At 50.4% G+C, this 17,480-nt stretch overlaps 1 protein-coding gene across 1 annotated transcript in view; it reads right to left on the bottom strand.

The window, feature by feature from the left end:
* The window catches only part of CACNA1H (calcium voltage-gated channel subunit alpha1 H), a 108,001-nt gene that overhangs the window by 23,627 nt on the left and 66,894 nt on the right, over positions 1-17,480 (bottom strand). Inside the window, exons 14-23 of the mRNA XM_063171616.1 lie at positions 16,163-16,371; positions 13,086-13,511; positions 11,840-11,940; positions 11,379-11,502; positions 11,192-11,260; positions 10,898-11,082; positions 8,911-9,037; positions 8,450-8,575; positions 7,880-7,969; positions 6,946-7,138 (exon numbers count right to left, since the gene is read on the bottom strand). Of these exons, the coding sequence (XP_063027686.1) occupies positions 6,946-7,138; positions 7,880-7,969; positions 8,450-8,575; positions 8,911-9,037; positions 10,898-11,082; positions 11,192-11,260; positions 11,379-11,502; positions 11,840-11,940; positions 13,086-13,511; positions 16,163-16,371 (1,650 nt within the window). The remainder of the gene's footprint in view (positions 1-6,945; positions 7,139-7,879; positions 7,970-8,449; positions 8,576-8,910; positions 9,038-10,897; positions 11,083-11,191; positions 11,261-11,378; positions 11,503-11,839; positions 11,941-13,085; positions 13,512-16,162; positions 16,372-17,480) is intronic.

The following is a 17,480-nucleotide window of genomic DNA, read 5'->3' as shown; positions in this document are numbered from 1 at the left end:
AGTGTGACCACAGGGATGCCTGTGGGCACTCCAATTCCTTTCAAACTGCAGCAATGTAAATATTCTGGGTTTACACAAGGCCAAGGCAGCATTACTGTGGATTTCACAAGTGGAGAGACACTGAGGTCACACCAAGGCAGAGCAGGATGGTTCCTCACAGAGAGGGGATTTTACAAATATATCAGCAAATTCAGCTTTTAATGCTTCAAGAGCTCAGAAAAAGTTGCTTCACCTTGAAATAAGGAGGGAAATCAGTTCAGAAGCACTCAGTGCCCTCCTGAAATCCATCTCCCACTCCTCTCATCCTGCTAATACCTTTCAGATGGAAGGACTCTTGAAATGTGGGAGGTTTTTTTGGGGTTTTTTTTGGTGCAACTGATGCCAGATCAGAATCCAAACCCTTAAAATTAATTGGATAAAGGGAAACAGAATCTGCAGCTGCCTTTCAACTACATTTTTTTTTGCTGGTAGTTAAAAGTACAGTGGAGGCATTTGAAAAACATTTCCTTCTGACCAGGGTCACCAAGGCTTTTTTTTTGCTCTGCTAAGGGGTGTGGAAAAACAAGATGAAAGCAACCAGAGTTGTTTCTGAATACATTTTTTTTTCTGTTGCTTTCATGTGCCTTAATCCTACGAGTCATCTTGGACTGCTGGGGCTGTCTGTGCTACTGAGCTCAGCCTGCCTGAAAAATAATAATAAAAACATTGCAGCATAATATTTATTTCAGCCTGTACAATGTGCTTTCATGTGTTTTCAGGATTACAACATCCTTGTCCTTATTTTTTTTATTATTATTTTTAGGGAAATGTCTTCTTGGGAGTGCAGATAACTCCTTGGGAGGTCTGAGAATACCCTTAATAGTTAAATATTATATTAAGGGACTATTTATTAATGAGGAATGGTTGATTAATGGATTGATATAAGGAGATGAGCAGGGATGGGCTGGCAGCACATAAGGAAAAGAGGTTGCAGGTGGTTTTCACCACCCCTCACCTGCCCAAATGCCTGATTTATTCATTATTCAGCAAAAAATCAGGTGTTTATTCTGTTTTATCAACTAATTCCAGAAGGAGAATCACAAGAAGACATTTTCCACTGCCAGGCACTGAGCTGAAAACTTCCTAAATTCCTAAAATCAGAGCCCCTCCTGCCCATGGGCTGGAGAGGAAAAGCCAAGGAGGAAGCAGCAGACCCAGAGGTGGCTCTGTCCCACAGCACAGAGGGGTCCCACAGGTCTCTCTCAGCCCTGCCCAAATTCCTGCTGGGAAAACCCAGGCCAGGTTTAACCCCAGGGAGTGCAGGTGCAGCCTGGCTCCTCTGGGATGCACACAGCCCACAGGCAGAGCAAGGGACAGGGGAGGGACTCCAGCAGGGGAAAACATCCAAGGAGAGCTGGCAGGGAGGTGACAGAGGTGACAATAACCACATGCAGCAGGGGGGACCCCATGCAATGTCCACTCCAGGAGATGCTGCCCGTGCCAGGCTGGCAGAGGGAGCTGGGATGGGCCCAGGAATGTGCCCAGGGATGTGCCTGGAGGGAGCTGGGATGTGCCCAGAGATGAGCACAGGGATGAGCACAGGGACAAGCCCAGAGATGTGCCTAGAGGGAGAGCAGGGATGTGCCCAGAGAGAGCAGGAATGTGCCCAGGGATGAGCACAGGGATGTGCCCAGAGGGAGCTGGGATATGCCTGGAGGGAGCCAGGATGTGCCCAAGGAGTTGGGATGTGCCCAGAGAGAACAGGGATGTGCCCAGGGATGTGTCTAGAGAGAGCAGGAATGTGCCCAGGGATGTGCCCAGGGATGTGCCCAGGGATGTGCCCAGGGAAAAGCCCAGGGATGTGCCCAGGGATGTGCTCAGGGATGTGCCCAGGGATGTGCCCAGGGATGTGCCCCAGCAGCCGGGGCAGGCTCAGTGACCCCAGGGAGGCAGAGGGGCTGCAGCAGGGTGGGGGCAGAGGGGAGCAGCCCCACACAGCTCTGCCAGGACAGGCAGAGCTCCAGGGCTCCACAGCCCTGGGCATTCCCAAACCCTCCAGGGAGTTTTACCTCTGTTGGCAGCACAGCAAGCAGCTCTGGGCTCCTCTCAGATCACTTTTTTTAACTCTTAGAGGGAATTTTAAGCCCCCAAATTGTGCTGAGGGTTCACTGCACACACCCCAATGGCTGCTGGCACAACCAGAGCTGTGGGTGTGTGGGAGAACCTGGCTGAGGAGGGTTCTGCTCCACGGGATGTGGGCACAGCCACAGGGAACCCTGGATCCACTGCTGATCCCAGCAGGAAAAACACAACCTGGGCTCTCTGGGAAAATGGGCTTTGGGATGAGACTCCATCAGCCAGCTGGCAGATTCCTGTCATCATGGAATGGTTTGGGGTGGGAGGGACCTCAAAGTCCCTCCAGTGCCACCCCTGCCATGGCAGGGACACCTTCCACTGTCCCAGGCTGCTCCAAGCCCCATCCTGCCTGGACACGTTGGGGTTCTTGTGGGTTTTTGTCCATTTTCATAGAATTCCAGGATGGTTTGGGTTGGAAGGGACCTTAAAGCCCATCTCATTCTACCCCTGCCATGGCAGGGACACCTTCCACCATCCCAGCCTGGCCTTGGGCACTTCCAGGGATGCAGGGGCAGCCCCAGATTCTCTGGGAATTCCATCCCAGCCCCTTTCCACCCTCCCAGGGAGGAATTAATTCCCAAAATCCCATAACCCCCTGGCAGTGGGCATGCATTCCCCTTGTCCTGGCACTCTCTAAATGCTCTCCCTCCATCAAACACAGCCAAGCTTCCCTTCAGCTGCTGGTTTGAACTGGTGGAAGTGCGAGGAGGGAGAAAAAGCAACCATCAAACAGATGAAAAAAGGAAAATCCCAGCCTCTCCTCCCCCTGCTTTTAGATGCTGGCTAACACTTGAATCTCACCTCTCTGCAGAGTATTTCAACTTTGCTTGTGCTTCTGCTGACATGGAAATTAATGAAGCCCCGTCCTCCCCTGGCTTAAAAGCATTTTTAGTTGGCATTACAATTCCCAGCCCCAGCTCCTCCATTACAATGCTCTGCATGAAACATTAGAAAGCCCTAATGGGGTTATTCATGCCTGGAACAGAGCAGCTCTGTACCTGCAGCTGCCTGGAAAAACAAATAGCAGGGGCTGAGAATTCCCTGCTTGCAAACCCTGAACACTCAGGGATGCAGCACCCAAAATTTCAGTTCCAGCTCAAGTGATTCTGCTGGATACAGAGAGGGCTGTGGCACTGAGAGGGTGTTTAAATTCAAATATCACCATGTGCCACCCTCTAGAGAAAGGTTTGCAGCCACTGCTTTGAAAGGCACCTCTGCTGGGGCTTAAAATTTCTTTGAATTTCTTTGAATTTCTTTGAATTTCTTTGAATTTCTTAAAGTTTCTTTTGCTTTGAAAGGCACCTCTGCTGGGGCTCAAAATTTCCCTCATCCTTCCCCAACTCCCAGCTCTGGTGGGAAAAACCTCAGAGGAACAGATTTGTGGCCACTCTCCTCTCACAGAGCTGAAATCAGGAAAAAGTATTTCTGAATTCTCATTTTTTGGGGTCTTCCTGAAGGGACACCACTGAGAGGCAGCTAGAGCTGAGGTTTCCAGCTTTTCCTGCTCTGCTTTCAGTGCCACCCAGACCCTCCTGCAGCCCCTGAAGGTCAGAGCTGAGCTGACAGCTGGGTCTGGATCCCACAGGCAGAGCAGATCAAGCTGCTCCACGTGTTTTTAATGAAAACCTTCAATCTGGGGAGGCTGCTCTGGGTCTGTGTCTTCTGAGAAGCTCATTAAAAGGCTGAGAGCAGCAGGGTTGTTAAATTACCCTTGGATGGAAGGGATGGAGCAGGGACAGCGGCAGGAAAAATATTCTGGTTTATCTTGATTTTTCTTCTCTGCACATAAAAAAGTTCACTGAGCTTTTAAAACCACATCAAATGCATTTCTCAGCGTCCTCACCCCCTGCCCTCTGCTCTCCTTGAGCAGAGTGAACCTGCTGCCAATCCCTGCAGCAAAGTGGCCCTCCTTCCTCAGATGGGAAAGGAGAAATGTTTTGGAAAGATCTGAGGTGGTGACAGTACAGAATTGGGCTCAGAGGGACCATTCTGCTGAAAAATCACCCCAAAGCAGGGTGGTGACTCCCCATCCACCTGAGAAGGGGCTGGGTCCTGCTGCAGGGCTGAGTCCTCCATGGAGAAATCCCTCTGCCAGGTCCTAAATCCTGGATCCAGCCTGGGATTGGTGCCTAGGACCACTCAGCTGAGGTTTATCCCATTCCCGGAGTTGTATTTTCCACACAACAACCCCTCTGACAAGTCCCAAATCCTGGATCCAGCCTGGGATTGGCACCCAGATCACCCAGCTGAGGTTTAACCCATTCCCAGCCTGCCACAGCTCCGTGGTGCATTTCTGTGTGTGCAGGAAGGGACAGATCCCCCAGGGGACACCACAGACAGGGGACAGGACACACAGACAAGGTGCCAGGCAGACAGCAAGCCCACAGGGTGCATTGGTGGCCTAGGCTGGATTTTCCTCCTGCTAAAACACAAACTCCTCCTCCTCTCCTGCTCTGCCCAGCGCTGGGAATGCTGACTGAGGTGAAAGCAGGGGTCTCTGCCAGCCTCCCCACATTCCTCCCTCCTCTCCCTGGGGGGACCAGGCTGCTCCACAGGGGTGACACGGACTGCTGGAACACATGGAAGCAGAGGAAGGGACACATGGAAGCAGAGGAAGCTGCCAGCTGCTGCCACCATGCAGATCCCCCAGCTCCACGAGCACACACACACTGCCCACAGCCACAGCTCGCATCTTTCTGAGTCTGCCACGTTTTTTTTTTTATCAAATCCATTAGTCACCTAAACCACCCAGGAGGTTCAAACCCCTCCCAACTGAAACAAAAATACATCCCTTGAAATGGAAACAGCGATTTCCCAAAAGTGCAGCAGGTATTTGGGTTCACCTTGTTAACAGCTCCAGCTTGGATGCCAAGCTGTCCTTGCAGGTAGAGCCAGACATTTTCAGGGAACCTTCTGGAAGCCCAGCACATGGCCAAATGTTTCACTTCTCAGCTGCTCTATTGACTTGATCCCCTTCCAGAAATCTGTCCTCCTCCCTGTGTGCTCTCCATGAAATGTTACAAGGCTCATCTGTGCAATGGCTGGGCTGAAATAGCTCCTTGGAGGTGGTGGATAAAGAGGGACAATGTCACAGTGTCCATCACTTTGACAGGGACTGGCTCTTTCTGTGTCTGAGCTGTGCAGTCACAGCCAGGCTTTAATAAGATTTATTTCCTAATCAGGAACCGAGCTGTGCCTCCATACCTGTGCCTCTGCTCTCTCAAAGGATGCTTAAAATTGCTGGTTTTTTTTAAATTTCATATAAACTTTGAGTTTATCTGAATGTCTTTTAGGTCAGGACATTGGGGTAGAAGCTGCACAAGGAGGACCCCTGGGACCCTAAATCTGATTCTCCTCCCTGTGCTGGAAATGCTGCCTTCAGTATTTCCACCCTCACACTCCCACAGCAAAATGGGAAAAGGAGCAGGAAATTGCATTTGAACCCTTGGAAATCTCTGGAGGGACTCAGTGTCTGAGCTGGATTTCATTTTGAGCCAGGCACTGAACTCACAACCGGCTAAAATCAAAAGGGCTTGGCCCTCCCTGCGGTGCCATTGAGGTCCTGTGGGGACAGCAGTGCCACCATTTAGTGCTGAGGTGTCCCCTGGCTCCACCAAGGAGCACCAGGGGAGCAGCAGAGGGGCTGTGAGGGACACAGCTCCTGCCCCAGGCCTGGAGGGAAGCAGGGAGTGGAATGGGATGGGATTTCTCCCCGCACAGCCTGTGCCGTGTCCTTGGAGCTGGGCTGCTTTTCCAGCTGGAAATGGATATCCATGCCTTGATGTGTGGGACACAAGCAATTTGTCACAATATTTGCTCCTTCCAGGAGATGACACGGCCAGGCAGAGACACAGCACTGCTGCAAGCAGACAGGGCCAGGAAAGATCAGCCTTACCTCTGACTAAGCTCAGCTTTGATCTCGGTGGCCAAGCCAGGTTTGCTCATTCCTCAAAAATGCCTGGCAGGCTCTCCCTGCTCACTGGAACTTCTGGGAAAGCTGGGGCTGCTTTCCTGGCAGATCTCCTGGGAATACCCTCCCAGGGGAGGTGGGAATGGGCAGGTTTGGGGCAGGAAAGGAGCACAGGCTCAGGTGGGTTTGGGGTTTGATGGTCCCTATGAGATCCACTGAGAAGGAAGTTTTGGCTAAAGGCCTTTTTTGGCTAAAGGCCTTTCTTGGCTAATGGCCCTGGCCCTGGCCAGTGTTCCAAGGACAAAAGGAGTCCCAGGACTAAGTTCCAGCCTGGAATGGGACGAGCATCTCCTGTCATGGACATGTTCCCAAGAGGAATTCTCCCTGCAGCCCCACCCTGGGGCTCCCTGCTGTCCCCAGGCTCTGTCCGTGCCCCCATGCAGTGTCTGTGGCATGCGGGGCCATGCTCCAGGACTCCCAAACAGCATCACCACTGCTTCAGATGAGAAATGAACCCCCAAATCAAAGCCCACCACCATCCTCGGATGCAGGCGGCACGTTAAGGCACGGGGGAGCCTTGGAGTGGCCTCCAGGCACGGGGGGAGCAGGGAAATAATTCACCCCTGTCCCTCAGTGCTTGGGACAGCATGGCCTTGCAGAGAGGACTCTGCTGGAGGAGCATTTCCCCCCAGCCAGGTGAAAAGGTGACATTTCCCACCAGGACAATCCCAAGGCGTCACCAGCCCGAGCCTTAAGGCACCGCCAAAGAGATAATGAAACAACACAACCTCGTGAACCCGAACAAAAACCACAAAAAAAACCCCAAAACTAAAAAGAAATCTTGCTTTGGGAGCAGGCAGGGCTCAGAAAGATTTTGGTTTGTAAGGCACTCTACCGACCAGACAGGTACATCTCCTTACTCCTGCGCTTTTTCTCCAGGCGCCGCAGCCGCTTCTCCTCCCGGCGCCGCGCCTCCTCCGCCTCCTGGTGCTGCCGGCACTTGTGGAAGTTCTCCACCACCACCCCCACGAACATGTTGAGCACGAAGAAGCTGACGATGAGCAGGAAGGAGATGAAGTAGAGCAGCATCCAAGGGTTGTGGTTCTGGATGGGCTGGGAGGGGAGGGAAAGACGAGGGAGAAGCGGCACAGAGCGGGTGGGTTGAGTCAGATTTTTTGGAGCAGTAAGTTGTGTGGGGAGGTGGGGAGCACTGGGAGGAGGATTTTCCCCAAGGATTTTCCTCTCATTCACCTTCTCACTGACTAAAATTTTACAGTTTGGTGCGAAACCCACCCAAAAGTGCCTTACGGGATTTGATTATTTTGGTATTTATTTCACACAGCTTCAGTTAAATCTCAGTGGTGAGCATCATCCCACCAGCAAGATTGTTTCAGCTAAAGATAGGCTCCAGATTTTTAATTTTTTCAGATGTGGGCTCCTGCCTAATGTTTCTCAGTTGTTACCAGATCTTCAGAAGTGGGGGAAATGAAGTCCAAAGTGTTACTGTGGCTCTGGGTGGGTCCTACTCATGCGAGGCTCAACTTCCCACAGAAAACGCCACAAAACTCACAAACTGAATGCCTTTTCCACAACATTCCTGGTGGTTTCCCATCCTCAAGCACCCTCATTCTAATTCATTCTACATACCCTGATGTAGGGCACGCCAGAGCTTGTCCTACATGGGAAGCAGCCATGGAAAAGCAACTCCAAAAAATGGAAAACTGGCAGCTCAATGAGCAAAAGGGCCTCAAGGAGGTTCTACAGCTCTGCTGCTTCCTGGGATTTCAAAAACCCTGGAGTGCCCAGGCCTGAGGCTGGAGAGAGGAGCACAGGTGGGCTCTGCAGGACAGATACCTGTTGGTCAATGCCCACGGCATCCAGCCCGTCGTACATGATGTTCACCCAGCCGTCCTTGGAGGAGAGGACAAACAGGGACATCAGGGCCTGCAAAATGGACAGAAGGGGTTGGTCCTGCCTTGCAGCTCCCAGAGAAGGAGTTCCCAACTCCTCCTATGGCCTGGCCTGCTTTTCAGCCATGTAAAGCACTTTATTTTCGTCATTTGCAAACAGAACAGCAATAAATTTGGAGAATAAAAGGGGCAGTTGAGGGATGGCATCTCAAAGCACGACAACATTCCTAAAACCAAGGAATTGTACAATCATAGCAAGAGATCACGGGTTGATCTGATCCATATTTACACATTTAGGGTAAAAGACAGAGATTTCCAGATAAAGTTATAGAATGACCAAGGATGGAAAAGCCCTCAAAGATCACCGAGTGCAAATATGAACCCACTGATAGATGATTGCAAATCAGTTTTGGAAACTTCCTATGATGGAGGCTCCACACTCTCCTGAAGCCACACATTTCAGGTGTCCATCCATGAAAACTGGCACAGAAAAGCCCTGCAGGGAGGACTTTACCTGCCCCAAATTGTCAAAGTTGTACTTCCTCCGGACCCATTTGTAGTGAGCGTTGGTGCAGTCAGCCTTCGTGGTGATGTTTTTGACATCAGGGCCATCACAGTAGTAGAACTTGCCTTTAAAAAGCTGCATTTGAGAACACACACACACACACAAAAAAAAAAAAAAAAAAAAAAAAAAAAAAAAAAAAAAAGAACAAAAAAGAAGCAGCTCTGAAAAGTCTGTTCTGTGATTTATCTTTCATTCCTGCAGCAGAGTTCAGCAGGGAGGTCTGTCTGCTCTCCTAATCCTGAGATCCTTGCTGGGAGCAGCTGCCAACCCCACCCTGGATCATTTCTGCTAAAGTCTGGCTCCTCTTCCCCTGAAATCTTCCTTTGGAGGCATTTCAGCTCATTATTTCCACCTCAACCCCAGCTTGTGAGAAAAGCAGCAGTCACTTGCAGGGGAGGGAAATACTTTACCTGGACCCCTAAAATCCCAAAGATAATGAAGAAAGCACAGCAGATGAGAACAATATTCCCAATAGGCCTCAAGGAGGAGATCAAGGTTTCCACCACCAGCTTCAGACCTGGGGCTCTGCTGATAACTCTGGAAAAAAAACCACAAGACAATTAAATTTTAATTTTTATGTATGTCCTGTTATCACCCAACTGCTTCTCCTCTGCTCTCTGGGGCTGGCCCAAACCTCCTCTACCTGCAGGGAGGGAATTCTCCAGACAACCAGAACATTCCCAATCCCATCAGATGGAATTGTGACAGCTGGGCAGAGTGAGGAGAGAAGACTCCCTTTGGGCAGGGTATCACAGAGCTCCCACTGCGGGAGGTTTGTACCTCACTCCAGATCCCTCCAAGGGCTCTGACCCCAGCCCAGGGACACAGGCAGGACCCTCCTTCCTCTCCCAACACGTGAACATCTTCCCAGCGGGCCTGGCGAGCACGTCTGGTGCTCCTCCTGCACCTGTGGCCATGACAACTTTCCAAACAGAGTAATTCCAGTTTGTTTCCTAATTAGCTCCTGAGCTGGCTCTTAGCTAGCAGGAGCCTGTGATCAGCAGCTCCACAGCCAAAGGGTCAGTCCTGTTGGGAAGGAGATTCCTGGTGTGCTCTGAGGCAGGTTTGGGGTGTTGTTTCCCTGGAGGAGAGCCTGGGGCATGCACTGCTCTGCCCTGGGAAGGTGGCAGTGAAACCAGCCCAAGCCAAGCTTTCCTAGGAAGGGCCAGGTGGGAGTTTTGCCTGAAAAGCATCAAAGTTGTTTTTAGGATGGGCTTGTAAAGGGTGAGTCCTTGCAGGGAGCTGCAGCTCACGTGGATAGTGATGCCTTGTGCCTGCCAAGCCCACAGAAAAGCGTTTTGTGCTGCAGCATTTCCACAGGGTCTTGTTTGAAAGAAATCATGTGGAGAGTGAACTGCACCTCCAAAGTGTTAGGAATGGTCCCTGGAGCCATCCTGTGCTCAGTGAGGCCGTGGTGAGAGGTGATGAATTCCTTTCTATTCATAGGATCTGGCCTAGTTATTCTCAAAGACCAATTCCCCCTTTCCCCCTCCCCTTTCCTCATGAACTGCCCGTGCCCTGAATTTTGTTCCCACTTCTGTGGGTCACACATGGTGACTTGTCCAGGGTGTCCTGGGGAGCCAGCACTGCCAGGGGACACTGGTGCCACCAGCAGAACAGCAAGGAGCCAGAAACACTGATTTCCTGGTCACTAAGGGGACACAGAGCACAAAGCACTGTTGTTCTTGTGGTATAAAAGATTCCCTCTTCCTATCACTCACAAGCACAGCTTTGTCCCAGAAAGTTTCCAGCTTTTTGGAGGTGACTGTCTAATTCCCCTGAAATTTCAGAAAAAAAAAGGCTCCTGTTTATTGCCAAACAGGACAAAACCAGAATAGGAGCTGATCCAAATCCCGCCCAAGCATTATCCCTCTTTATTGTGTAATCATAACCAAAACACAGATTATCTTTACTCCTGTTCTCAAACTCTGGGAGCTCTGCCCTCCTGTGCCTGGCTGAGGGAGGAGCTGCTTTGCAGGGATGTTTGGCAGGGTCAGGAGAGCAGGGAAGGATGCTGGAGCTTATCAAATCCTCAGAAGGATGCTGGAGCTTATCAAATCCTCATCAGCACCTGTTCAACTGCAAATCCCTCTTTGCTGGGGAGTGCCTGTGAAGTTGTGCAGTGGAAGAAGGATTTGGGAAGGGCTGACAAAGCTGCAGTGTGGGGGAGGCTCTGACTGCCCTCACTCTGGATTCAGACCACACCTCTCACTCCAAACTCCAGCTACACATGTCCGAGCTGAAGATGAATCTGAGCTCATTTCACTGCTTTCAAACAATTTCTCCCCGAGTTTAGAGATCCCCAAAGATGTTTCTACCCACGTTGTACTTCAGTGTTTTGTGTTATTAAGCAAGACCTCGTGCATTTCCCAAACTCTCTGATTTATCAGCCCATACCGGAGAGGTCTCAGGGTCCGCAGAAGCCTCAGCACACGAAGGACTCCCAGGATTTTGGCTCCTCCTGCTGATGCCATGGACACAATGATGTCAATGATGGACACAAAGACCAGCACTCCATCCAGGACGTTCCAGCTGCTCTGCAGGTACGTGTTCTCCCCAGAGAAAAAGCCAAGAGCGACCACCTGCAGCCAGGAGAAGGGAGATGTTGAAATCTTCATCCAGATCATAACTCTGGTATGGTCTGGTCTTGGCCAGAACTTGCTCTGGGCCATGGGATGAAGCTCTAATTACCTTAACCATCATTTCAACCACGAAGATGGCAGTGAAGATGTAATTAGAGACACTGAGGAATATCCTCTCCTGGAAAACACAGAACAACAAAGAGACACGAGTCAGAAATCCGACATTTATCTTGCAGGCTCTGGTCCTGAGGAGATGAAGATCTGGATGGGAGATGGAGGAAGGAAATGCCTCTCACCGTGCTCAGGGGGTCAATGTCTGGTCTCTCCAGAGCTATGGTGATGCAGTTGAGGAAGATGAAGACCAGCACCACGTGGTCAAACATTTTGTGGGCAATGACCTTCTGGCACGTCACTCGGAACCTAGAGAGAGGTGGGAAAAACAGATCCTTCAGAAGTTTGGGTCAGGAACAGTCTCCTCCCCAAAAATCAGCACCAGCCCAAGTGGTGAGGCAGCATCTCCACAGGCTTCGGCCATGATTATCATTAATTATTAATTATTACTAATGCTGGCTAAACCACTGACAGCAACGGGGTGAACCACACAGTTCTGCCCACACTGAACGGAAAACTTCACCTCAAAATCAGGAACTGGATCCTAAAGCTCTGAAGGATTTTTCCCAAGGGGAGGCTGGCTAGGAAGGCAATATTTCATTACCTCAAACCCCTGTTGGGCTGGAATTTCCCTGGAATTTCTTACCTGTTCTGTGGGGAGAACAAGTAGAGGGACCAGTTCTCATGAGTCTTGCACCACTGGGGTTTGTAGGGCTCCAGGGCCTTGCGGATCCGGTAGCAATAACTCTGGGTAAAAAAGAAGGAACACCTTTTCTTCCTCTTTTATTTTCCTGCCTCTTCAACTTTCACAGTGGTTTTGTGGAAGGAGGGGGCAGTTAATGGCTTTTTATTGTGTCTGTAGGCGGTCACAGCTTTTGGGACAGAACTGTGGTGGCCATTATCACATTTGTCCAAGAAAATAAGGAGGAAAGGGGTGGAAAAAGGGAAGAGATGGACAGGATAAAGCAAGACTTCTGGGAAGGGGTCATTTTGGAGATACAGAGTTGTGCCAAACTCAAAAAGCCCTCAAGCAACCAAAAAGTGAAGTGGAAAACATCTCTTTTTAGGCTTCCAAGCTTTCATGACACCAAACAGCTCCTGTGAGTAAAGCCTATTGTGTCAGCAGCTAATTTTGGAGAGGGACAATCCCAATTAGCCCAAATATGAGGCATTTTTGGGAAAAAAAGAAAGTTTTACCTCATGGGATTGTCACAGGCCTGTGGCATTCACATTCTCTGAAAAAATTCCTTCACCCAGGATTTTTCTCCTGGGAAGCTGAGAAGCCTCAGAGAAAAGGAAAACAATTCTTATCTCATTTGCTTCTCCTGTGTTTTGCTGCTTTGGAATGTGCTTGGAGGTTGTTTACCCACAGGCGGTTGTTTAATTGGATTCTGGTGTGAGTTGTTTTGACTCTTTGGCCAATCAGCGCCAAGCTGTGTCAAGACTTTGGAAAGAGTCACAAGTTTTCATTTTGATCTTTTTAGCATTTAGTAAGTAACCTTTCTGTATTCTTTAGTATAGTATAGCATTCTTTAATATAATATAGTATCATAAAATAATAAATTAGCCTTCTGAGAACATGGAGTCAGATTCATCATTCCTGCCTTCATTGGGGCATTTCCCTGCAAATACAACACAGGCCTAAAAAGATCTCTTAAAAAAGGGATCTTTCAGGAAGCAAAGGCCCATCCCTCAGGAGGGGATAACACGTTTCCATGTCAGATTTCCATCCATCTGGCCTAAAAAAATCTCTTAAAAAAGGGATCTTTCTGGAAGAAAAGGCCCATCCCTCAGGAGGGGATAACACATTTCCACGTCGGATTTCCATCCATCCTTTTAGGAACAGAAAACCCACTGTAAAACCACGAGCCCCCATCTCCCTCGGCACTCACATCCTCCCCGTCATCCTCGTAGTCCAGCGCGTCCTCCTTGTGCCCGTCCACCCTGAGGAAGAGCTCGGCGCCCATCTTGCCGTTGCAGCCGTGGAACTCTGCGGGCAGCAGGGCGGCGGGGCCGGGCCCGAGCTGGCGCACGGAGGGCACCCTCAGCAGCTCGGGCAGCAGCTCCTGGGAGCCGCGGCGATCCAGGGACTCGGCCCGGCGCGGCGGTGAGAGCCGGCTGGGCGAGCCGGACTTGGCGTCGTCCGAGTCGTCGTCCGTGCTGCCCTTGCCCTCTCCGGAGAGCAGCGATTCTCGCTCTCCCGACTGGTTCTTCTTCTTGAGGCTCGGCGCCCGGCCCAGGCTGTTCCAGCTGGAGCGGCGGCTGCCCCAGGTGCTGCTGGTGGCCCAGTTGGCGCAGGGGGAGCTGCGGAGGCTGGACTGGGAGAGAAGGGAGGTGTGGGAATCCGTGAAATCGGAGGGTTTTGGGAAAGGTGAGAAAGGCAGGCCTCACAGAGGGGCACCATTTGTGGCTGGCCGGGGGCTATGTACAAATCACAAACAGGACAGGGCTGCTGTGGAACGTGCCTTGAGCTGTTGTATTTTCCAGCATCAGCCGCATTACATGGTTATGACAATGGGAAGATGCCAGCAGCTCACATCCCAGGCAGCAGACAAAGAGCTTAATGTTACAACTTACTTTAAAAGTTTTTTGACCAATCACAAAAATCAAGACCATATTGACAATAGTTCCATCCAACCACTATAAGCACACGTACCTTTGCTTAACAATTTGCTTATTTCAAATACCTGCTTGTAAGCCTTGAAACACAATGCACAGAGATCCATTATTAAGCTTAGAACTCCCTAATATCTCACTAGATAAACTTTTCTGTAACTTAGGGAGTTATTCTAGACAAGTGTTAATACACAAACCATTGTTCTATTTGTCTTTACTTTTCTACCTATATAATTTCTCTGCTGACAAATCTCATGGCTGCTGCTTAGTTCTAATCACAGTTCTGCTGTCTCTGAGGCCTGCCTTTTGCAGCTTTCCCAAAACCCTCTGATTTTAGATTCCCACAGGGAGGGAGGGCTTGTTTATCCCCAAAGGATTGGGGAGTTTTGCCCAGATTGGTGAAAGTCACAGCCTCCCCTTCCCGCCTAGTGGTTTAAGTTGTTGATTTGAGGTTTCTTGGTTAATGTACTAATTAATGTGGTGGGTTTACCTGCTTCCAAAGCAAAAAGAAAAAGAGGTAAGCTTCCAACATATATATGGTTTTATATGTGTGTTCATAAAGGACTGTTGACTTTCTCAGTATTTAACAGGTTGTTAATTCTCAAACCTAATTACTAACTGTTTTTTTGTCTAACACAAAAGAAACTGCTTGCAGCTTCTGTTAAAACATCACTTCCCTGGTGCAAAACCAACACAGCACCACTCCAGTTCCATCCTTGAGATGGGAGCACCCAGTCAGGGCCACACTGAACCTGGACCACGCCTGGAGCACAGCCTCCAACCCTCCATCTCAGTGACTCCCTGGCAACACCAGCTCCTCATAAAAATGAACCCAAAGACATCAATAAGTGGCATTTTGCTGAACTTTGCTCATGTTCTGGTAGTTTCAGCTCACAACTTCCCTGCCTTCCAAAGGGAACATGAGTCACCCATGCCTGGTAGGAATTGTGCCCCTGTTTCCATTACTTTTCTCCCATTTGCCGTGAGAGAAAGTGGAGTGAATGTTCCTCCTCCACAAATTTCAGTGCCTGTCTGCACTCTTGGGCAGGTACAGGCAATTCCCAGGATGAGAGAGCTTAAGGTCAGTGCAGAAAAGCCAGGAGGAAAACTCCTTTTCCTTCCACACCCTCCTCCCAGCACAAACCAAAGCAAACTGCCTTCCTCCTCCTCCTCCTCCTCAGTGCAGCCCTGCCTGCTTCCCCTGCCTCTGGCTGGTGGCACTGAGAAAGGATTGGAAGGATGAACATCCCTGTCCAGCAGCTTGCAGTGCCATGAAAGCCCAAGGCAAACAGCAGTCAGCTCTGTTTGCTTTTCAAAGGCATTAGGTTGACTAAGCAGCTTAGCAAGGGGGATGGTGGCTGTGCCGGGGCGTGAGGTGCCTTCACGGTCTGCTGCCTTGATTTGAACATGATCTCGCAGCTCTGGAGCAGAGGAGTGGGATGGATAAACAGCAGCAGAAATCCACTCTGCCTGCTGCCTCTGCTCCCTGTGTGCCCACCCAGAGCTGCCCTCCCACCCCCCTGCTGCAGGCACGGCTGCCAGAGCAGCAGCTCAGCCCGATCCTGGCACTGGGTGAATGTCACAGCCTCTCTGGGAACTCAGAGCCTTCCAAAGGAATCGTGGAATTAGCTTGGAAGGGACCTTGAGGATCATCGCATCCCATCTCGTCATTCCAAACCCCCTCATCCCTTGTTCCCCTGATTTCCCCTCCAAGAGGGCTGTGGGGCTGTCACCAGAGCTCAAGGGAAAATGCTTCATTTCCCTGACACAGTATAAATTCAAGATACAACCCCAAAACACCAAGGGGCTGCAGGTCTCATCCTCACAGAACACCTGACAGCTTCTCCAAGACATTCCAAATGTCTGGTGTGGCTGGAAAAGATTCCTGCTCCTCCTCTGAGGGGTTGGGATTAGCTGGACTCATTCAGGTTATGGCTCTCCAGTGAGATGATTTGGCAAGGGCTTCCAGGGAGGCAGGAAAACCCTGGATCCTGGTACATCCCTGTTTCCCCTTTCCATGGACTCTCTGTCCCTGGCTGTTCTGCTGTCCTGGCCCAGCTCTGTTCTCCCCCTGCCTTTCTACTCATTTCCCCCCTCCACCACCCTCCTTTTCATTTTCCAGCAGTGCCTGTCCCCAGTATCCCACACAACCCTAAGCTGATCTCAGCCGGTGCTGACAACACCAAACTTATGGGATCAACCCCTGTCAGGGCCATTCCCTCAATCCTTGTGTGTCCCTTCCACCCCAGAGCATCCCACCACCACCTGGAAACCAAGACCCCACAGTGCCCTCTGACACTTGTTGACCACAAGAACCCAGGACTGGGACCATGGACTAGGACCAAGGACTTACCAAGGACTTCTGGTCGTAGCCTGTGGGGTCCAGCGAGGCGTTGCTGCCTCTCCTTGAGTCCCCAAGGGCGTGCAGGGAGTCCAGGTGTGGGGAGCACTTTGGGGTGGGCATGGGGGTGGCGGCCGTGCGCAGGATGATGGGCGGGGGCATGGCCCCCCTGCCCTCCAGGTGCCCGTTGGGGGTGACAGCCAGCGAGTACATCTTCATCTCTGCAGGGAACGGGGACAGGGTGGCACAGTCATGTCCTCTGAAAAATTCCCTTTGCCCAGGGTTTTGCTGCTGGGAAGCTGAGACGTCTCAGGGAAAAATGAAAACAATAATTGTCTGATTTGCTTCTCCTGTGTTTTGCTGCTTTGGAATGTGTTTAGTGATTGTCTACCACAGGTGATTATTTCATTGGTTTCATGTGAATTGTTTTGACTTATTGGCCAATCAGGGTCAAGCTATGTCAGGACTCTGGAAAGAGGCACAAGTTTTCATTATTATCTTTTTAGCCTTCTGTCTGTATCCTTTCTGTATTCTTCTGTTTAATATAATATTTTCATATTTATAACATATCTTTAATATAATATAGTATCTTAAAATAATAAATTGGCCTTCTGAGAACATGGAGTCAGATTCATCATTCCTTCCTGCCATGGGGCACCCCACAAATACAATACCAGAGGACACCACATGAGGGGACACTGCTCCTGGGGACCTCCAGGAGCTCTGCCAGGGGGAGCTGTGGGCAGTGAGGTCCCCACAAGGTGTTGAAAGGCATTGGGTGAATGCCAGGACCTCTTAAGGGGCTTTTGGGAATTCAGTGTCCTCCAAAGGAGCCGTGGAATTATGGAACGGCTTGGCTTGGAAGGGAACAGGTGACTCTGCCCCTTCCTCAGCTGAGTTCCATCTGCTCCCCACAACCAGCATCTCCTTGGCTGACACAAATCCTGGTTTAGGAGCATTTGGAGGGATCCTCACAGAGCCCAAGCTGGGAATCAAAGGAAGCAGGAACTGAAGAGGCTCCTGTTTGCCATCATTCACTGTTAAAATGTGTGATCCCTTTTTGTCACCCCTCTGGCTGCAAAGCGAAGGCTGTCACCTCCAATTCCATGTTTTTGGTACAGCAGAGCAGTGTGGGCCTCCCCTCAAACCGACTGCCAGACCCTCCTGGAACACAAATGAGCAGCAACATTTTCCATCCATCAAACCTCACCCAAATGCATTTTGTGTGGGAAACCAAAAGGAACAGATGAGATCTTGATTGATTGGAAAAGCTGCCGAGAAGTGGGGTGAGAACATTGCTGTCAGCAAAGCACTCTGTGCTAATGGTGCA

Source organism: Melospiza melodia, chromosome 18 (genome assembly GCF_035770615.1).
Source record: "Melospiza melodia melodia isolate bMelMel2 chromosome 18, bMelMel2.pri, whole genome shotgun sequence".
Lineage (NCBI taxonomy): Eukaryota > Metazoa > Chordata > Aves > Passeriformes > Passerellidae > Melospiza > Melospiza melodia.
The sequence above is the reverse complement of the archived record's forward strand: the minus strand, read 5'-3'. Positions and strand labels throughout refer to the sequence as shown.